General features: G+C 40.1%; 1 protein-coding gene across 2 annotated transcripts in view; it reads left to right on the top strand.

The window, feature by feature from the left end:
• The window catches only part of WDR37 (WD repeat domain 37), a 66,003-nt gene that overhangs the window by 37,084 nt on the left and 10,132 nt on the right, over window positions 1-18,787 (top strand). For both annotated transcript variants that reach the window (XM_048837670.2, XM_048837671.2), the window contains 3 exons: window positions 232-308; window positions 4,356-4,593; window positions 5,136-5,277. In XM_048837670.2, the coding sequence (XP_048693627.1) occupies window positions 232-308; window positions 4,356-4,593; window positions 5,136-5,277 (457 nt within the window). The remainder of the gene's footprint in view (window positions 1-231; window positions 309-4,355; window positions 4,594-5,135; window positions 5,278-18,787) is intronic.

Below are 18,787 nucleotides of genomic sequence, written 5' to 3'. Positions count from 1 at the left end.
AGTGAATGTTTTCATTTTAAGAGTAATTAAGTTGGATGACTTCTCCCCTTTTGCGTAATGAATCATGTTCTCAGCAAACTGTCAAGCCTTGGAAACAACCATTTATGCTGAGTCTTACCAAAATTTGTGAGGAAAAAAGTGTTGTTCATGCAGCGTAGCCAAAATGTGAAAACAAAACATTTTCTGTATTGTGTTTATGGAAATATACTTACTCAGTTTATTTCTGTGCAGCATCTGGAGACCAGACGGCTCACATTTGGAGATATATGGTACAGTTGCCCATGCCTCAGCCAACAGCAGACTGCAATGTAAGCAATAAACTTACACAGACTAAAAAATGATCCTAGGTCAACTTCATCCAATTTAGGTGACATAATTACATGTAGAAGTGTAATAGACACTCTTATTTCAAGGGATATTTTCAACTCAAATTTGGGCCAAATGTTACATTTTTGTGAAAAGACAATTACAAAACTCTGTAGTCAATAGATTAATTTCTGTGGTCTTCCTTTCGTGTTTCCAAGACACATATTGCAGCACTGAATCTGAAAGTGCAACTGACTTCATTGATTTTTAATTTCCAAATAAAGAGAATTGCATAATTAAACAGAACAGTGACAAGTAAAATTTTGCTTTGTAATCCAAAATATAGTTGTTAATAAAGTTTGTATAAAATGAGATTAAAGTTGAGTGGACCTCTAACCATGTTCAAAAAAAATTGTTGAGGCACATTAGTAGGTTGTTTATGGGTCCATATGTATCAGTCTTAACTAGCATGAATAATGAACTGGTATTCAGGATTTAGCTTTATCTTGTATCCATTCATCAATACTTAGATTGAATTCAGTAGCAGTTCACTAATTTGTACTAATAACAGCGAGACCTATTATGGATTACCAAACTTTCTGAATTAGTCCCTGATCCTGAAAATGCTTAAATATGGGACTATTCACAAATGTAAAATTACTCACATTTAGTGAGTCTTACAGTATCTGGGCTTACATAAGTCGCAAATTCAGCAAAGCACTTATGTATGGGCCTCAAAGAGATTTAAATATATGTTTTAAAGTTAAGCATGTGCTTAAGTTCTTTTCTGAATTGGGGCCTAAGTGAACAAATATAATAAGGATAATGCCTCTATGTATTTCATTATTTTAGTAAGTATAGATCAGTTTCAGTCTACATTTTTTGATTTTAAAACATTATACAGATGTACTGTAGTACATTTTCTAAAAGTAGTGTAATATTAGTTATTATGGTCTCACTTCAGTCTTTTGCTATTAAATCTTTGCCAAGAACTAGGGAGAAACTGTCGGTTATCACAGACACCTGCTAACTTAATTTTGCTAATCCACAAAGCTGCTGTGTTCTACGGTACAGATTCTGGTGCAGTGTTTTCTTTGATCTGCCAAACAGACAAAATATAATGAGGCTGAGCTCCATCAGGGTATTTGTATGTGCTGTACATTTTGGGTATGTCAACACAGCAGAGGAAAACCTGGGGCTGGGCCATGCCAGTTGACTCGGGTTTTTTCTTTGCTGTGTGGGCATTTCCTTTGAGGCTGAAATGTGCCAGTTACCACACAAGAAACCCTAGTTTTTTGTTGCATGTATAACTTAAAGGTATGGTCTTCCATTGTATGAGGTATCTTCACCCACCTTTCTGGTCTATGGTACTAGTGTATCTGGATTTCAGGCCCATTCTGACATCTGTGACCTATGCATAGGGTAAGTTAGATGGTGTACAGGTTAATGTCCAATCTGTCCTTGGAGGCTAGGGTATGTAGGAATTGTTAGTGTGATAATGGCACAGTAGGATTTCAGATGTGAGAGACTAGTCTGTTTTAACTTTGATTCTCATGCACTTATGCTGTAGTGTTTCAATTACAAACACTGTAAAGGAATGTTTCATTCCAGTGGTGTCTTTGACATGTTTAAAATTTCAGTGGAAACACTTCTAGAGGTGTTTAAAACCTTTTTTTAATAACTGAAATTTGGGACCTAAATTGCTAGTGTTCTGTTGATTTTTGTTAACCACATAACCTTTTATCAATCCCTCTAACTTGTTATCAAACCAAATACTCCTACTTAAAAAAATAAAGCTGTTTAAACTGGATATTTTGCTAGTGGATTTCTGTGCAAAGAATCCTATACCCTAGTTCCATAAATTACGGACAAAACAGAATAGTGAGCTAATATGTGACTTAGTCAAGCAATGAGTGGATATGTAGTTAATACTGTCAGTATTTCTATTGTAACCTTCCATTTTTAGCTGTCTGAATGCCAGCCATTTCAGATAATTTCTCACTGATCTGTCATGGCAAATATAAATTCCCTTTCAAGTTAGCAAGGATATATTTTAGATTTTCAGAGAGAGAGAGCCCGTTTCCCCAGTCAGTTTAGCTAGTGGCAAAGGTTGAGTGGAAATTTTTACCAAACTCAAGGTGAAAATTTTAATGATATATGGTGGTTTACTTGTTTTGACACTTTCCATTATCAAAGATCTATACAAATGCTCCTCCTAGCATCCAAATCTGGTAGGAAAGTAGCGTTTTCATTTTGCAAATGAAAAAATGAAGGGGATGTCTACACTGTGAAGGCTATACTGGAATAGCTACAGTGCCATAGCTATGCTGGTATAACCCTGTTGAAGAGTTAAAGGGGTAATAGATTCATAGATTCCAAGGCCGGAAGGGACCACTGTGATCATCTACTCTGATGTCCTGTATAACAAAGGCCATAAAACTTCCCCAAAACAGTTCCTAGAGTAGATCTCCAAAACATCCAATCTTGATTTAAAAATGGTCAGTGAAGGAGAATCCACCTGCACCTTTGTAAATTGTTTCAATAGTTCATTACTCTCACTTAAAAGGTATACACATTATTTACATCTAACTGGTATGTGTGCACCATCCATGCATTGATCCCATGTCTTGTGGCTCTCTGTAAAGCATCAGTCTCATGCCTTGTTGCATACTGTGTGCGCGCGCACATTAAATGAATCTCTTGGTGTGTATGTCATAGTACACTTGACAGTAAACTTGGATGAATTCGCTTACTCCCACCTGTCTTCCCTGCATCGCCAGCCTTTTCTGCATGGGGGACCAAATCCCGATATGATTGGGGTTGAGAACAGGGGAAGTTCCAAAATTCATATTTGACTCACCCAGCATGTGGAGGAGGAGTGGGGTGTAAGGGGAAGAGTGTATCTGGATCTGGTGTTTGATCTCAGCTCATTATAAGGCTCAGGATTCTGAATCTCTGATTTCCCAGATCTTGGGGGTGTTGGAAACTTGGCAGGAAGATGCTGGGGTGTCTCTATTGGGGGGCTGCCTGGGAATATGCTTTGGCCCTGGATGCTATCGAGTCCTGTTCCGTTATGCAGTGGGATATGTCAGCAAAAGTGAAAGTAAAATGAGAGAGGCTTGGACTTGGTCCCCAGGAAGCTGCTTGGGGTGCTTTGGAGTCAAGGGGATGCAGAGACTCATGGGGAAGGTGGGAAGCGAGGTAACCCCCAAAGCTCAGCCCTCTGGGGAGAAATTTCAGTTGAGGAGGAAGCACCACTAACATGTGCAAGTCAAAGTGGCACTGGGGATATAGCCACTGGACCTATCAGGAGCGCAGCCAGCCCTGGAGGAAGTGCTTGGCCCTTGCTTTCCTCCTTCAACCACAGACCCCCAGGAAAGGAGGCTCAGCAGTGCCTGGTGCTGGTGGATACAGTGAGGCTCTGATTTGTAGCTGGGACAAGGCACAGGAGCTGCTGTGGGATGGGAAGTGGAGCAGTTGCTCGTGTCGGGGAGGCACCGGGGCCATGTGGAGTAAGAAATGGGGAGGGGCAAGGTCTATGGTGACTGTGATCTGATGCCTCCTCCTAGACCCCCTCTGCCTCCACATCCTCCCCTCTCTTGATTTTGCCCCTTACACGTCTCTGTGACTCTACATATATTTGCCTTCAACTCCTCTGCTTCCCCCTACATCCCTCAGTAATACTGTAAATGCTATTTACCCTAATTATTTAGTGCTTAATCATAATATATAGCTCAGTGTCATCTGAGAGATACATAAGTTCTAGTGAAATATAGTGCATTACCAAGGAGTAGCTTACACTACAAAGACTTTTTTGGAACAGCTGTACTGGTATAGTTATACCAGCAGAGCCCCTTAGTGGAGATGCAGCTTATGCCAGCAAAAGGAATACTCTACGGTTAAACCATCTCCCCCATGTATAGCTGTCTGTGTATAGTTTTTGTTTTGTTTTTGCTGGTATTGCTGTGTCAAGGGAGTGTTTTTTTGAAGTACAAGTTTCCATTGATAAATGGAAAAAATGTTCGTATTTATACTTTTGTGATTAACAGCAAATGTCTGGGGAAGATGAAATTGAGTTTTCAGATAAAGATGAACCTGATGGAGATGCAGATGGTTCCAGTGACTGTCCCACTATCCGAGCTCCCTTAACCTCCCTGAAAAGCCATCAAGGAGTAGTCATAGCAGCTGACTGGTTGGTTGGAGGGAAGCAAGCTGTAACAGCTTCCTGGGATAGGACAGCAAATCTGTATGATGTGGAGACATCTGAACTTGTCCATTCACTGACAGGTATCTCTTTGCTTATATGAAAGCTTTTTAAGGTTGCTGGTTTGTTTCTTGGTAATGATCACTCCTTCCAGACATCACAATCTTCTGGGTGAGTAATGTGTCTTTTTGGGGCAGGCAGGGACTTAAAAAACATAAGCATAAATATTACATATATGTATGATATTAATTCCTTGAATGCCATGAACATGTAATTCTTCTTCTTTGAGCATCTGGTATAACCTATAAAACTGAGCAATTGTTTTTGAAACTTAGTGCTGCAGTTTTTCTTAGTACTTAAGTTTTGTTTTTCATTGTTGTGCTACTTCAGGTAGCAGTAATATATGGCTACTTAATGGTGAGATTAAATGACTAGTCATTAAATTGTAACTTTCAAATACAGCTCTAAATGTCTGCAACAGCAGTAACATTACTAATTACTGTTACCAGACCAATTACTATTTTTTTACAAAAATTGTGTCTGATCAGCATTTCATTCCAAATGTTTGTGGAAATGAAAAGTCTTGCGTTTTCGTTACCTTAAATGTTCTCATCTGTGGTTGTAGGGCATGACCAAGAGCTAACCCATTGTTGTACACATCCCACTCAACGTCTTGTGGTGACATCATCACGTGATACAACCTTCCGTCTGTGGGATTTCAGAGATCCTTCTATCCATTCTGTGAATGTCTTTCAGGGCCACACAGAGTAAGTGACAGTTGCTTCACAGGTTTTTTACGTATTTAGAATGGATGAATGTATTGAGTTGATAAACTGTACCAAAAGATTCCTGTACTTTTTATGGTATTAAGACCATCTCTGCGTTAGTTTAGTAAACTTTGCCTTTCACAGAAACCCTTTAATACTCTCCTGCAAATGTAATACTGGCGTTAAATGCTAAAAAAGCAATGATTGCACTTGCTTGTTGTTGCTTACACAATAGGTCTCTTTTAATTAGGCATCTTTAATAAGTAGTTCATACTCTTTACATTTAAATTTACTGTAGATGCTTGTTTAAGCAGTGTTGTGTGTAGTTTAGGAACACTGCTGTAAAATATTGATTAAGAGAAATTTCCCCTCCCTTATTTGTTGTAGTCTTAATTGTGAAATAAAGGTGACCTATACAGAGCCAAGAAAACAAATTCAAGGCAACATTTTAAGTTTCTATACTCTTTTTCATTTTGCAGTAATTTTTAACTTCACAACTTATACTTACAAAGTAGACGCATGCAAATATTTCAGACACTGTTTCATTATCCAAAATGACTGATGCGTTTAAAACTTTTGTGATGAGTTTTGGGATTTGATGCTGATCTGCTGGCTTCTACTGAAGATAAGCGGAGGTCACTGTATGAGTCTCTGAATATGGTAGCAAAGCATACCCTTTTTTGAAGTAAAACAGAAATGAGGGAGGTGAGGAAAGCAGAAGGCAAACATCCTAAATATCTTACCCAAATTAGAAGGTGGTATAGATTTAAAAGCCCTTGTTGCTTGTGAAGTTTGAAAGCAAAGCTTGACTACCAGAGGATGTGTGTGTGTGTGTGGGGGGGGGGGGGGGGCAGGGGTTCCCAAAAGGTGAGCACTGACTTAAATAGGAGTTTCCTTTTATTCTCAATTAGATATTTCATTGTTGCTTAATGATGATTTGAAATTTGCTGTATCAATAGTTTTTGTAAGTGTCCACTTCCTTGTTCCAAACTCAGATACTTCCAAACTATGATGGGTGCCAGTGTATCACAATTAGCCATTTACTGATCTGTTTTTTCCTTACAGTAGAGTAGACTGAACCATGGCCTAAGGGCTTGAATTAGTTTGTGGACTTGTTAATTGTGGCCTATACATAGGAGGAATTAGGTTTTGTGCTGCTCATACTCCTTTCCCCTGTGCTTTAATACTCACAGATTATATACACTGAGCACAGAGGGAAGAAATGTGATTTGAAAATTAATGTTTTACTGGTGTACGAGATTCCTCACTATATGCTCAGTGATGTCAAATGGCATGAATCTTGAGAGGCTGGAAAAGCTGAAAAGGATCGAAGACTGAAGATGAAAAATTACCATCTGAACTATTGCAGATTGTGGTGGGGGCTATGTTTTTAACAGTAGAAATAAATTTTGACCATTTTTTGGTCACACTTTCTTCAGCTTTCAACCACCACTCCTGTCTCCATTTGTCTTCCCTTTTTGTGTCATTCTTTTCTATGTTTGTCACCTTTAGAGTCCTGCATCGGAGTTTGGTCAGCATTATCTTACTGATTTGATATAGCACTTTCTCTCCTGCCAATAGTTAATTTAGAAAACTTACTTTACTGTATATCAGTTTTGTTTATCTACTTTATTTTTGGTACCTTTTATGTCAGAAGAATGCTTTTACAGCCTTAGATCCTAGAGATGCTTAGAATTCTTACTTTGTGGAAGAGATGATGCTTTGCTCTAAGCAGGATATTATCCCTGAGAGAGATCCTAAGCTCGCTTGTAAGAGGAAAGCGCGTAGTTCATAGATGACATACTTCTGGTCCGTTTGTCTGTTTTTATGTGCTGCGCATAAGTCCCACAATGTGCTAGCATAGCTGGGTATGCTCTGCTCCCATTATGTAGTGTGAGAGCAGCTCTTTTGCCTACTGGAATGAGGTATAACAGAGGGACTTGATGGAGGTGTAAATTACCCCATTGTAGCACTGAGAATTTTATTAGGCTCACACATTGAAAGGTGTAGTGCATTTGTCATGGTGACAAGGCTAGCTGCCTCTCCCCCTTGGGATCTCTGAGTGCAGCCCATCAGGTGTTGGGCCTCTTGTGTCTTTACCTATCCAGGATTGGAATTTTGCAGTTCTCCCACTCGTAGCCCATGTCATGGCTTAAAGTACTTGTGTATTCATTGTTATCAGCCAGAGGTCTGAGTTAGGCACCTGTAATTCTTCCCTTTGGGAGTCTGGACCAGTGGTATATAGTGACCATAAGCTTTCTTACATCAGAAGTACTGTTTGTTTAGCAGTAGGAACAAATCTTTTAGAGAAAAAGGGTTTTCAAACAGTCTGCTTGCATGTCTATCTTACCTAAAGTCTTAGTACTCCTTGATGGTAACCTAGAGTAGACCAAACTATTTCTTCATCCCCAACAGTTTACTGTGTGTAACTTGTTCCACTGAACAACTACAGGCTCTCTTGAGAGAGTGTCACTTTAAATTCTGGGAGTGGGTAGTTTTTTGTTTTTTGACCTGGTCCTTGGTGGTTCCGAGTCAGCATCGGTTTTGTAAGCTGGTTGAAGACAGAAGTAGAATCATAAAAGCTTACAGTTCTGGCATTGTTGCTTAACAATTTAAGTGTCAGTTTATGGGTGGGTGACTGGAGCAATCTCCTTTTTCCTGCGTGTATTCCAGAAATTTTTTTTCTAAGATACTATTCACACGACATCTTCAAGAACTGTCATGCTATTTATAGGTTGATCAACTTGGGAATATGTAACCTATTTCTCTCTAAAAGATCCAAGGGAACATACAAGTACTTTTTAAAAATTGACTGTGTATGTGTATAAATATATAAAAGTAGTGTGGGTGATGTAGATTGCGAGGGATGGATAGTATTCACGTACATGATTTAACTTGCCACTTTTGTGTTTTTCCCCCTGAAGTCACAGATTGTTATTCCCACTTGTTCTGGTTGAGATTCAAAACCACGGTTGGATCCTGTTGGTACGTGGATCAGAAGTACATTTTTCTTCCCCCATCAGAAGAAATGATTTTTCAGTCACTTTTATCTCTAAAGTGGGAGTAAAACTTTGCACTTCCTGTTCAAGTGGGGCCTAGCATCTGCTTTGTCATCTTAATCAGTAGGAGATAGTAAGTAATGTGAGACTAAATGTGAATTTCAGTAGAATTATAATTCAGAGGAATTCTGAATACTCTTCTTACCTGTGCCATGTAGAGTATTCATCACAGAGCCCTACAGTTAAATATCTGCAATATTTTGTTCAAACTGCTTTCAGATCATCTTCCAACAGATGGCACCATAACCCTTTATTAAATGCTGAAAATGTTCCATGACAACACTTGGGCACTCAGCCTCCAGAAGAGTCCCAAATTTAGGAAAAGAGAAAACAAACCAGAATGAAATTCTCCTCAAGCATCCATTGCTTTAGCCACTTAGGGCTGACACTACAGTTTCTCTGTTTTAGATAGGTTTATGCATCAAGCAGCTTCTTGTTTAAAAAAATTGGAAAGATGCATGAAGGAGGGAATCTGAACTAGATGTTATGATAAACTAAGCTTTTTCTCAGCACTATATTAAAACTCAATGTAAAATGGCTTAAAAGTACAGTGTCTCTGTCCACATTGAAGGAAAACAGTCTTTAAAATCTGTGTTCAGAGTGTAGTGTCACACGATTTTTGTTCGAGCATCTTTAAAACCATAAATTGCAGAAAGCATGTTTCCTGAGAGCTATCCTCTACGTCTTTCAAGTTGAACATTGAATTATTATAATGCTGCACATGTTCTAAGCTAATTCTAGAACATGTTACATTTTTATAAAAGCACTCTACATTAAAAATACTTCTTGAATTTTTGCTATGTGTCTTAAAAAGGTAACATAATGAAAAATTAGACTACCATCCATGTATACCAGATGTAATTAAGAGAAATCAGTAGGGGCGATTCTCAAAGGTAACTAAATCAGACTTCCAGACTTGGTGTCCTAGGCACATGATAAAATTCTTGTCTTACTTTCAAAGAATGCATGTTTTTGGTGAGTTGTTCCAGTGGTTAATTACCTTCACAGTTAAAAAATTTGCACTTTATTTCTGAGTCTGAATTTGTTTAGCTTCAGCTTCCAGCCATTGTATTTTGTCTGCTAGATTGAATAGCCCTCTACTATCAAATTTCTGTTCTCTATGTAGTTAGTTACAGACTGATCAAGTCATCTCTTAACTTTCTCTTTATTAAACTAAACAGATTGAGCTTCTTGAGTCTTTCACTGTAAGGCATTTTTTCCAGTCCTTAAATCTGTCTCATGGCTCTTTTCTAAACCCTCTCCTCCAATTCTTCAATTTCCTTCTCGAATTGTGGACAACAGTACTGAACACAGTATTTCAACAGTGGTCGCATCAGTGCCAAACACAGAGGTAAAATAACCTCTCTGCTACTCCTCCTCTTTCTTCCCCAGTTTATACTCCTAGGATTTTATGTTCAGCTAATTATTCACTATCATCCCACAAGTCCTTTTCAGAGTCCCTGCTTCCCAGGATAGGAGTCCCATCCTGTAAGTATGGCCTACATACTTTACATTTGAATGCTTCGAAATGCGTATTGTTTGCTTGCAGCCAGCTTACTAGGCGATCCAGGTTGCTCTGTATGAGTGACCTGTCCTGTTCTTTAGTTCGCACGTCCCCAGTATTTTTATCATCTGTGTAATTTATTAGTGATACTGTTTTCTTCCAGGTCATTGATAAAAATATTAAATAGCATAGGGCCAAGAACCAATCATTGAAGACCTTGTTAGAAAGAAACCACTTGATTATTCCCTATTTGCAGTTAAACAGTTTTTAATCCATTTAATATGTGCCATGTTGATTTTGTATGTTCTAGTTCTTCTTCAAGTGCTTGCTCATGTCCATTCCATATTAGGTGTGTGTGCTCACCACATACACTGTGCTGGAAGTTTTTCCCTCCGCAGTATCCATAGGGGACCGGCTCTGGCGCCCTCTGGAGTGGCACCTGCATGGCGCAGTATAAGGGGTGCCGCCAGCTCCCCCCACCCTCAGTTCCTTCTTGCCATGAGTGACGGTGCTAGTACGTCCACTGCTTCGGCTAGCGTTGTTTCGTTCTCTGTTCTTGTGAACTTTGAAATCCTGTAAAATAGTTATAGATAGTTCGTAGTTCTAGTTACCATTAGGAGTTAGTTCTTGAACTCTTCATTAGTCTGGGACGGGACCCAGCCAGGGGTTGCGGCATGCCCCGGTCCCCAGACTTTAAGCCCTGTGCTCGCTGCAAACTGCCTCTTCCAGTCAGCGATCCACATACCAGCCGCCTAAGGTGCTTAGACGAAGTGTACATAAGTGACAAGTGCCGTATCTGCAAGACCTTCAAACCTAGGACGAAGAAGTGCGATATCCATCTAAGAGCACTCCTAATGGCACTGGAGCAGTGGTCCAACTCTGCACCGAGCACAGTGGTGCAGAAGCTGTGCACAGTGCTCCCATGGTGCCGTCCACGAGCCAGCACCAGTCTTCCTCCATGGCTCCGCCCAAGAAGACACTGAGGAGAAGATCCCCTACCTCCTGCAAGGGAACGGAAAGGGCATGGGGAGAGCCAAGGCCTGTGTCGGGCAGCTCAACATCCCCCTCGGGCAGTTGGGCCCCGCTCAAGTCAAGCGGTGCAGCCCATCCCATGCTTTGCTTGTGACTCCAGATAGCGACGCCCGAAGCCCTTCAAGCAGCTCAGGAGATCCTGACGCTCTCTACTTAGAACGTACCAACGCTCTCTACTTAGAACGTATGCTTTTCTGTAAATTGACTCAACTCTTCATTGCTACATCAGATAGAATGAAGGGTCACCCAGTGTCCTCACAGAGGATTTCCAATTGGATTACGTCGTGCATAAGGACCTGTTATGACCTGGTGGGGGTTCTGCCACTGCCAATTGTCAGAGCCTACTCTGCAAGAGCGCAGGTGTCTTCGGTGGCCTTCCTGGTACACATTCCTATCCAGGACATCTGTAGAGTCGCAACGTAGTCCTCTGTCCACACATTTACTGCTCATTATGCCATCACTTAGCAGGCCAGGGATGACTCTGGGTTCGGCAGAGCTGTGTTGCAATCTTCTCATCTGTGATCTCCTACCCACCTCCAGGGGTACTGCTTGGGAGTCACCTAATATGGAATGGACATGATTAAGCACTCGAAGAAGGAAAGACAGTTACCTTTTCCCGCAACTGGTGTTCTTCAAGATGTGTTGCTCATGTCCATTCCATGACTGCTCTTCTTCCCCACTGTTGGAGTTTCTGGCAAGAAGGAACTGAGGGTGCGGGGAGCCAGCAGCGCCCCTTATACCTCACCGTGTGGGCGCCACTCCAGAGGGCACCAGAGCCGGTCCCCTACAGACACTGCCGAGGGGAAAACTTCTGGCACCAGTGCATGTGGCGAGCACACACACCTAATATGGAATGGACCTGAGCATCACATCTTGAACACCAGTTACAGAAAAGGTAACTGTCTTTTTCTTAATTAAAATACAGTTTGGTATCAACTCAGAAGCTTTGAATGAGAGCTGCGGAGTGCTCTAAAATCCACATGGTTACTCAAATTGTGGAGGTATGATGGAGGTAGTATTGGAATTGGAGCGCTGCCTGAGCATTTGGAAGGGGAAATGGAGAGAAGGAGAATGTTGGAGGTGCTGGAACTGTGCAGGGAAGAGTGGTGTGGAAAGGAGGGAATAGACCTGTTCAGTGGGGGATGTTGGCAGCTTCAGCACTACCCTTCATAACTCCCCACTGCACTCATGCCATGAAAGGTCTGTCCTCTTTCAAAACATATCCCCACTGACTCTGTGCTTGTCCCTGCACTGTACCTGCCTCCTCACTCTAGCACTTCAGCCTGCAAGTTTCATGCCAGCACCAGTCTCTGCATGACGAGGAGGGTTGAGAAGGGAGGACTAGGCTGTTTGGGACAAGTGGAGAGACAGGAAACAATGCAGGAACAGTGAAGGGAATAACATACAGCCAGTGGCATTGAGTTACCTGGATAATCATTGCTACGGAGCCAGAAGTGGTGGAGAAGGAGAGCTGGGCTGTGATCCATGGGTCTGTTGAGGGGAAAAAAAAATAATTCTTTTTTTAAACAAAGGGAATTAAATGCCAAAGAACTTTAACACAGAGTTAAAGTTGCTCAGTAGTATGTCAAGCCCTCACAGGTCTCATTCAGATATGCTCGCACCTCTGAAAACCAGGAAATAGAGTTAAGGCACATGCTACTCTACAACACAACCTTGCTCTGCCCTCTTCGAGTGATGCCCCAACATTCCAATAACACACATGCTATGGACTGCTCAGGGAATGGAATACATGAGCACTTGGACAAAGTCTAACACCGTAGTTCTAAGGCAAAATTGGGGTTAGGTTACGCATAGTCAACATGAGCTGTCAGACTCACACCAAGCCTGCCTACTCCACACAAACCATGCCTTTACCCTTGACCTGAGGATTCCTGCAGAAACATTGCCTCCGCTTACCCCTCACTAGGTACCAGAGACAAAAGTCGTGTGTGCCACCAGACTGCTGAAAGTCCCCATAACAAGACTACCTCCATGTGCAGCTGCTGATGCAAACTGCAGAACTCACAGAAATGAGGCATACTTGATCCTTCAAAGTACATGTGAACTCCTCATATCTGTGACAGTTCTTTCAACCTGCTCCTACCAATTATTCCATCATTCAGTATAGCTACCTCAAAAACCGTGCATGCAGACAAATGCTATCTGTCCTCTTCAGTTGTTTTACAGTCAGAGGTCAGACCTTTGAAATCATGTAATTCCCATTACCAGCTTACCTATTTTCACACTCCAGCTGCAATATTATGTAGCTGTCTATACTTGGTTCCTATCTCCAATTCCCAAAGTATCATTACAGGATCTTTAGCTCTTCAGGAGAGATTAGCTAATAAAATCACATTGGAAATGAGAAACATTCGTGAGGAAGAGAATTGTGAAAGTTTGGAACTGTCAGAAAATTGTGACCCTCCCTCCTGATTGACAGTATACTAATTCTCTGTGGTGATTCTAGGCAAAAAATACCAAGCTTCATTGGGAAAGAGAAATTGTGAAACTCTGGGAGTCTCTCTTTCTGTGAAAGAGAGCCTTGAAATTTTATTTCCTCATTTTCTGAAAAACCCTTATTAATGAGGGGACTGGAGACAAATATCAAATGAGGGCAGCTTCTGATGCTTATATTACAAAAGTGAGAGTGGCTGTCTTGGAGTTATGCTTTTAGGCGTGTGTTGGCTACAGGTTTTGGGGATGTCTCAAATTTCAGCAGAAACTAGAGAATCTCCTCTTTCTTGTAGAGGATGTGCTTCTGGGGTTTGAAAGAGTGGAACACGTGTTAATAAAGCCACCCTTTGTCAACTTGGTGCAATCATCCAGCCCTTGCCTTTAAAAGTGCAGTAGTAGGAATTCAGGGGTGTCCAGAACACCTTGTTGGTTCCAGCCCCATGCTCCCAAGCAGTACCAACCTTTTGTTTATGAAAGGCTGTAGAACAGGTAAGCAATCAGTTTCTGACCTGGAGGATAAGCAGCCTTCTACCATTATTGGCCCTAATCTTTGGACACCTGTGGGTTCTAAGTATTTTTGAGGGCTACTGAATCAGCATCTGGGAAAGCCCACCAATTTTCTCCCGCCAAGCTCACGTGAGTACAGTTCTATCTGGAATATCAAAGATTGAAAAATCCATTCCCTTCTTGCAAAAAATGTCTAATCCATGCTACCTACCAAGTGTTTTGTATTTTTCCAGCTACTTTCTGATACCAAAAGTCCAATATCACCCATCCCGGATATTGGGGACTTCAGCCAGTATTTGATCAATGAAAATTTCCAAATGAAAGTGTCTAAGATGTAATTCTAACCTTGCTGTAAATATCTGCTGGTTATGTGCTTTGGAATGAAGTTCACCTCTGTGCAGAGGACCTGGACAAGGCCTACACACAAACGAAATATTGTAAAGTCGGATTTAAGTTGACACCAATACAACTGGTTAGAGCGTGTCTACTTCTCAAGGGTATTCCCCCTCCTTCACTCTGCTAGTGATGCTAGCATTGAGGCTTTGTTCTCAGTTTCTCCTTAGTCTATGACTGCATAGTTACTTACTGTCCCTGTGCATGGAATGCCCTCTAGGACTGGTTTTTCCAGACTACTTTCTCATATAACCTCATTAAGACCCTCTCTGTTAATGCAATATCAATAAGAAATTGGTTAAGTGTTCACATATGTAACTTTTTTTTTCTTAAAATGTTTAGCTTCATGATCTGTTCAAATGCTAATTAATACCTGTATGATCCTATAATTGTAACCCTTCGTCTTTCCTCCTTCATTTTGTTTGTTTTTGTTACCCTGCTTTGCAATTCATCTGTAAATGGATTAATTGTTCTGGACAGGGACCATGTATTTTTGTCTGTACTGTAAAGTGTCTGGCACACTTTTGAGCACTGAAAATAAGTTCTTAGCCCTATACCTTGAATCTTCTAAAGTCAGATTTTCCATGTATACTTGTGGTGTCCTAAACTTGTACATCTAAATACTAGATGTTCATTCACAGATCAGACATATGCATGTGCATGTAATCAACGTGCAGTGATGCTAACTTAAGACAACTGTTCCACGAGAATTGCAAAACAGCAGTATCAAGTTGTCTATACACCTGTATATTAAGCAGTATGGTTTTTACTCTTGCCAAATTTAGAGTGTCTCCCCAATAGCTTCCTGACATTTCTGCATAGTATGGCCAACGTGTCTTGAATGTCTCTAGTGCAGTGTTGTGAGTTGTGGTATCTTACTTGTTCTTGCACACTCTTTCCACACTCTTGTGTATAAATAATTTCCAAGCTTGTTTACCTATTTTTATGGCCTTTTTAGAGTCATCTGTGGAGATGTTGAGTCTTTATATTGGGATCTAATACAGTATATGCTCTGGAATATCGTTTTCCTACTGCTTTCTGACAAGAATTACTACAAGTATTTGACATATTCCCTATGTGCTCACGCTTCCCCACCTTTTCTCTGTAGAGTTGGGCATAACAGTTTCTTTAGTTTTTTCATTGCAACTGCAATAAAAAGAAACTGACAGTTGAGGCAGTTACTGGCCATTACGCCTCACCAGCAGGTGGGCTAAAGACTCTATTTGTACCAGTTTTGACAATATTTTTAAGTGGACCAACATTTTGGCATTTGATAAGATTTTAAATTGATTTAGGATATTTGAGATACAGATGAATGGAAAAGATTATACATTTCCTCCCCCTGTCAGTAAATGGACACACTTCTCTTTTCATTTCATTTCAACTGACTTGGAATAACTCCAATGAAGGAAAATAAAAAATTATCACTTTTGCTGTAATAATACAACACATTTTGGTTTATAAACTAAACTAATTTGAAATTAATAATGCTTACAGTGGGAAAATACTATTAAACTAATGGGGAAAATATTAAAATGTAAACTGAGCAAATTATTTCAAATTTATAATTTGAGATATTCAGATACATAATTAGAATTTAAATTTGTCTAACTGTACTTTCTCTACTTTTAAATAATGAAATATGTAATGTTGGTTTTTATTGGGAGGATTACACTGAATTTTTAACTAGACATTTTCTTACATTGTTATGTCTGTCCAGAGAGCATAATCAAATTAATAATCTCAAAGTGCTTTAATAGTCATTTTCTATAATAGTGGTGTATAGCATTTGTTATAATTGCATTAAAATCAGGTATATGGAGGAATTGTTATAGGAAATCTCCTTTATGTTCTAAATAACTATTCTGTGTCTTATTGCTCTACTAAGAGAAAATGTAGGGGTTTTTTTCTTTCAACTGTCACGCTTCTAAGTTTTATAACTTGTACTTTATATAAACATGGTAATATATTTTATTGGACAAACTTCTGTTTAGTGAGAGAGACAAGCTTTCAAGCCACTCGGAGCTCTTATTCAGGTCTGGGAAAGGTAATCAGGCCTGAAGAAAGAGCTGTGTGTAAGCTCAAAAGCTTGTCTCTCACCAGCACAAAGTTGTCTAATAAAAGATATTACCTCACCCACCTTGTCTCCCTAATATCCTGGGACCGACCCGACTATAACTACACTGCATTTGTATAAAAATAACACTTTTGAGTAGTAATTTATTGAATAGCAAAAAATCAGTTAATCACGATGTCCGGGTTGTCTGTCTTTGTAAGTCCAGTTTCAGAAGGAAGCTCAACTGGCTGGCCTGAACGAAACCCTAGTACCTGGTCATAACTTCTCACAAAATATTTAGTGTTAAAGACCATCCAGGCATCTTCCTCGATACAAAAAGCACTGCATTATTGTTACATGTTTAACAGTTCCTAAAATAGTGTGTACTGCAAATAAAGGAAACTATAGCGTTAATTTTTTTGATATGGTGCCAAAAAGCATACTGCATCAGCATTTCATGGTCCAACATTTTCAACATCATTTTTTTTCCTGTGTGTGAAATTTCAGCAGATTGTTATGCAAAATAGTTTTGTGTCTCTGTGTGACTGGGGAGACAGCTGTTAGTCCTAATGAGGAGTGCTAGCATTACAGTATTTCCGTTGATTGAGACCCACGGAGGGAGCAGAATGTTCCAGATCAGGCAGTGGTGTGTGGTGAGAAAGTGCCACGCTGTCAGCTGGAAGTATATGCTCGGCTGCTCGCTACGACAAGATAAATGAGTTTTGCTGGGGTTTGGCAGAGTCTGAAGCTTTCCTGGAGAACAGTAGTAGCACACCAAACTCCCTGTGGGACCCACGGTTTAAGGTGTCATAAGACGACTGCCTCTTTGCCAGTTTTTTGTCCTACAATGCCTGTCATCCTTTTGAGTTATTAAAAACCTAATGTCTTTTAGCATTCCATTAACACAGGGTCTAATGATCTTTTGTTGATGCATTTTATTAATTTAACCAAGGGGATGTTAACTACAGTTTTAACTTGGTTAGAACCACTTAAAGGCCAGTAAATACAGAAGAAGTGAGAAGTTGTTTAATCTCTTCCTTTTTTCTTACATTAATGGTTTGTATTCAGTACAGCTAAATCTTGATTTTTAAAAAAATTTTATTTATATATTTATTTTTAATTTCTAGGTCTCCAAATGTTTGGTGCGTGGAACTGAGTTCAAGTTCTGTTTTAGTTTGTAACTGAAAAATGTTGGTTTTTGTTGTTCCTATTTTGTCTAAATTAAAGAACCTTACAGTTTTTTTGTGATTTTTACCAGTCTCATATCAAGAAAAGCCCCAAATTGGAATAGAAGGGAGTTTCAAGTGAGCTATGATTTGAATTGCTTGAGAATAGTGCAGCACTGGCCCACACTCTTAGGCCAATGGTATTATTTGCACCCATTTCTGAATTTAATTTACAGCAGTTTGAATGTGTCATTGAATGCGTTCCACCTTCAAGAAACTTAGACTTGGTGCTTAGTAAACTTGTTTATCTAACAGTAGTTTAAGCACCGATAATTTACTGCTTGTCTGTCTGCAGGGAGGTGGTGGCAACTGCACCTTCTCTGCGTACGTCTACATTGCAGTTAAAAACCTGTGGCTGGCCTATGCTGTTTAATTGCAGTGTAGATGTTCAGGTTTGGGCTGGAGCCTGGACTCTGGGACCCTCAGTTAAACAGCCCCTTACCCTGAGTCTCACAAGCCCAAGTCAGCTGGTATGGGCCCACTACATGTGCCTAATTGCAATGTAGACATACCCTCTTCGCCTCTCTATTGAAGAGATCCAGGAGGGGAACAGTCAATGTGGTGGAGGGGGAAAAATCTCATTTGATGGCTTCTGGGGGAACCCTATGACAAACTTACTACTGAGAAGTCTCTTAGTTGCATAAAGAGCTAGTGTAGCATCATACAGAAACCATGTATTTGTAGGTTATACTTTGGAGGAAAGATTTACTACTTGTTTAACTCTGTTGCATGGTATGTAAAATACATGTACCATATAAAATTCTCCAGCCCAAGAATGAAGTAATTTTACCATGAAAGGGTATTCATTCCAGTCGTCTAGGGCATCTATTACTTTGCTGTCCAAGGGCTCCATCCTGCAATTGTTGGTGAGAGCCAGATTGTGCCTTCGGTATTTGTGGCCCCAAAGTACTATTTAGGTGCACAGATGTCTCTATTTTTGTGCTGGGGAGCATGGAGGTCTGAAGATTGGGTTGTGAACACCTTTGATTCATGCTGTGTGAATTTCCCTGGATAGCTTAGTTGCACTCTAATAGTGCATTAAGAAACTTTGTATCATTAATACAGTGGAGTTGAGTCCTAATTAGAGTTTAATTTGATGTCAATTTAAATTAAGAGGGCTTGCGTAAACTGGTCCGTTGTGACCTGGATAGTGCTAATCTCAATCAGTAGTCTGAATAGACATGAAATCAAATTCTCACAGTACAACAGAAATGACAGGAACAACTGACATCTTAAATTAAAATTACTAAATTCCAAGAAATTGATGTGCCTGACCTCA

Source organism: Caretta caretta, chromosome 2, assembly GCF_965140235.1.
Source record: "Caretta caretta isolate rCarCar2 chromosome 2, rCarCar1.hap1, whole genome shotgun sequence".
NCBI lineage: Eukaryota > Metazoa > Chordata > Testudines > Cheloniidae > Caretta > Caretta caretta.
The sequence above is the reverse complement of the archived record's forward strand: the minus strand, read 5'-3'. Positions and strand labels throughout refer to the sequence as shown.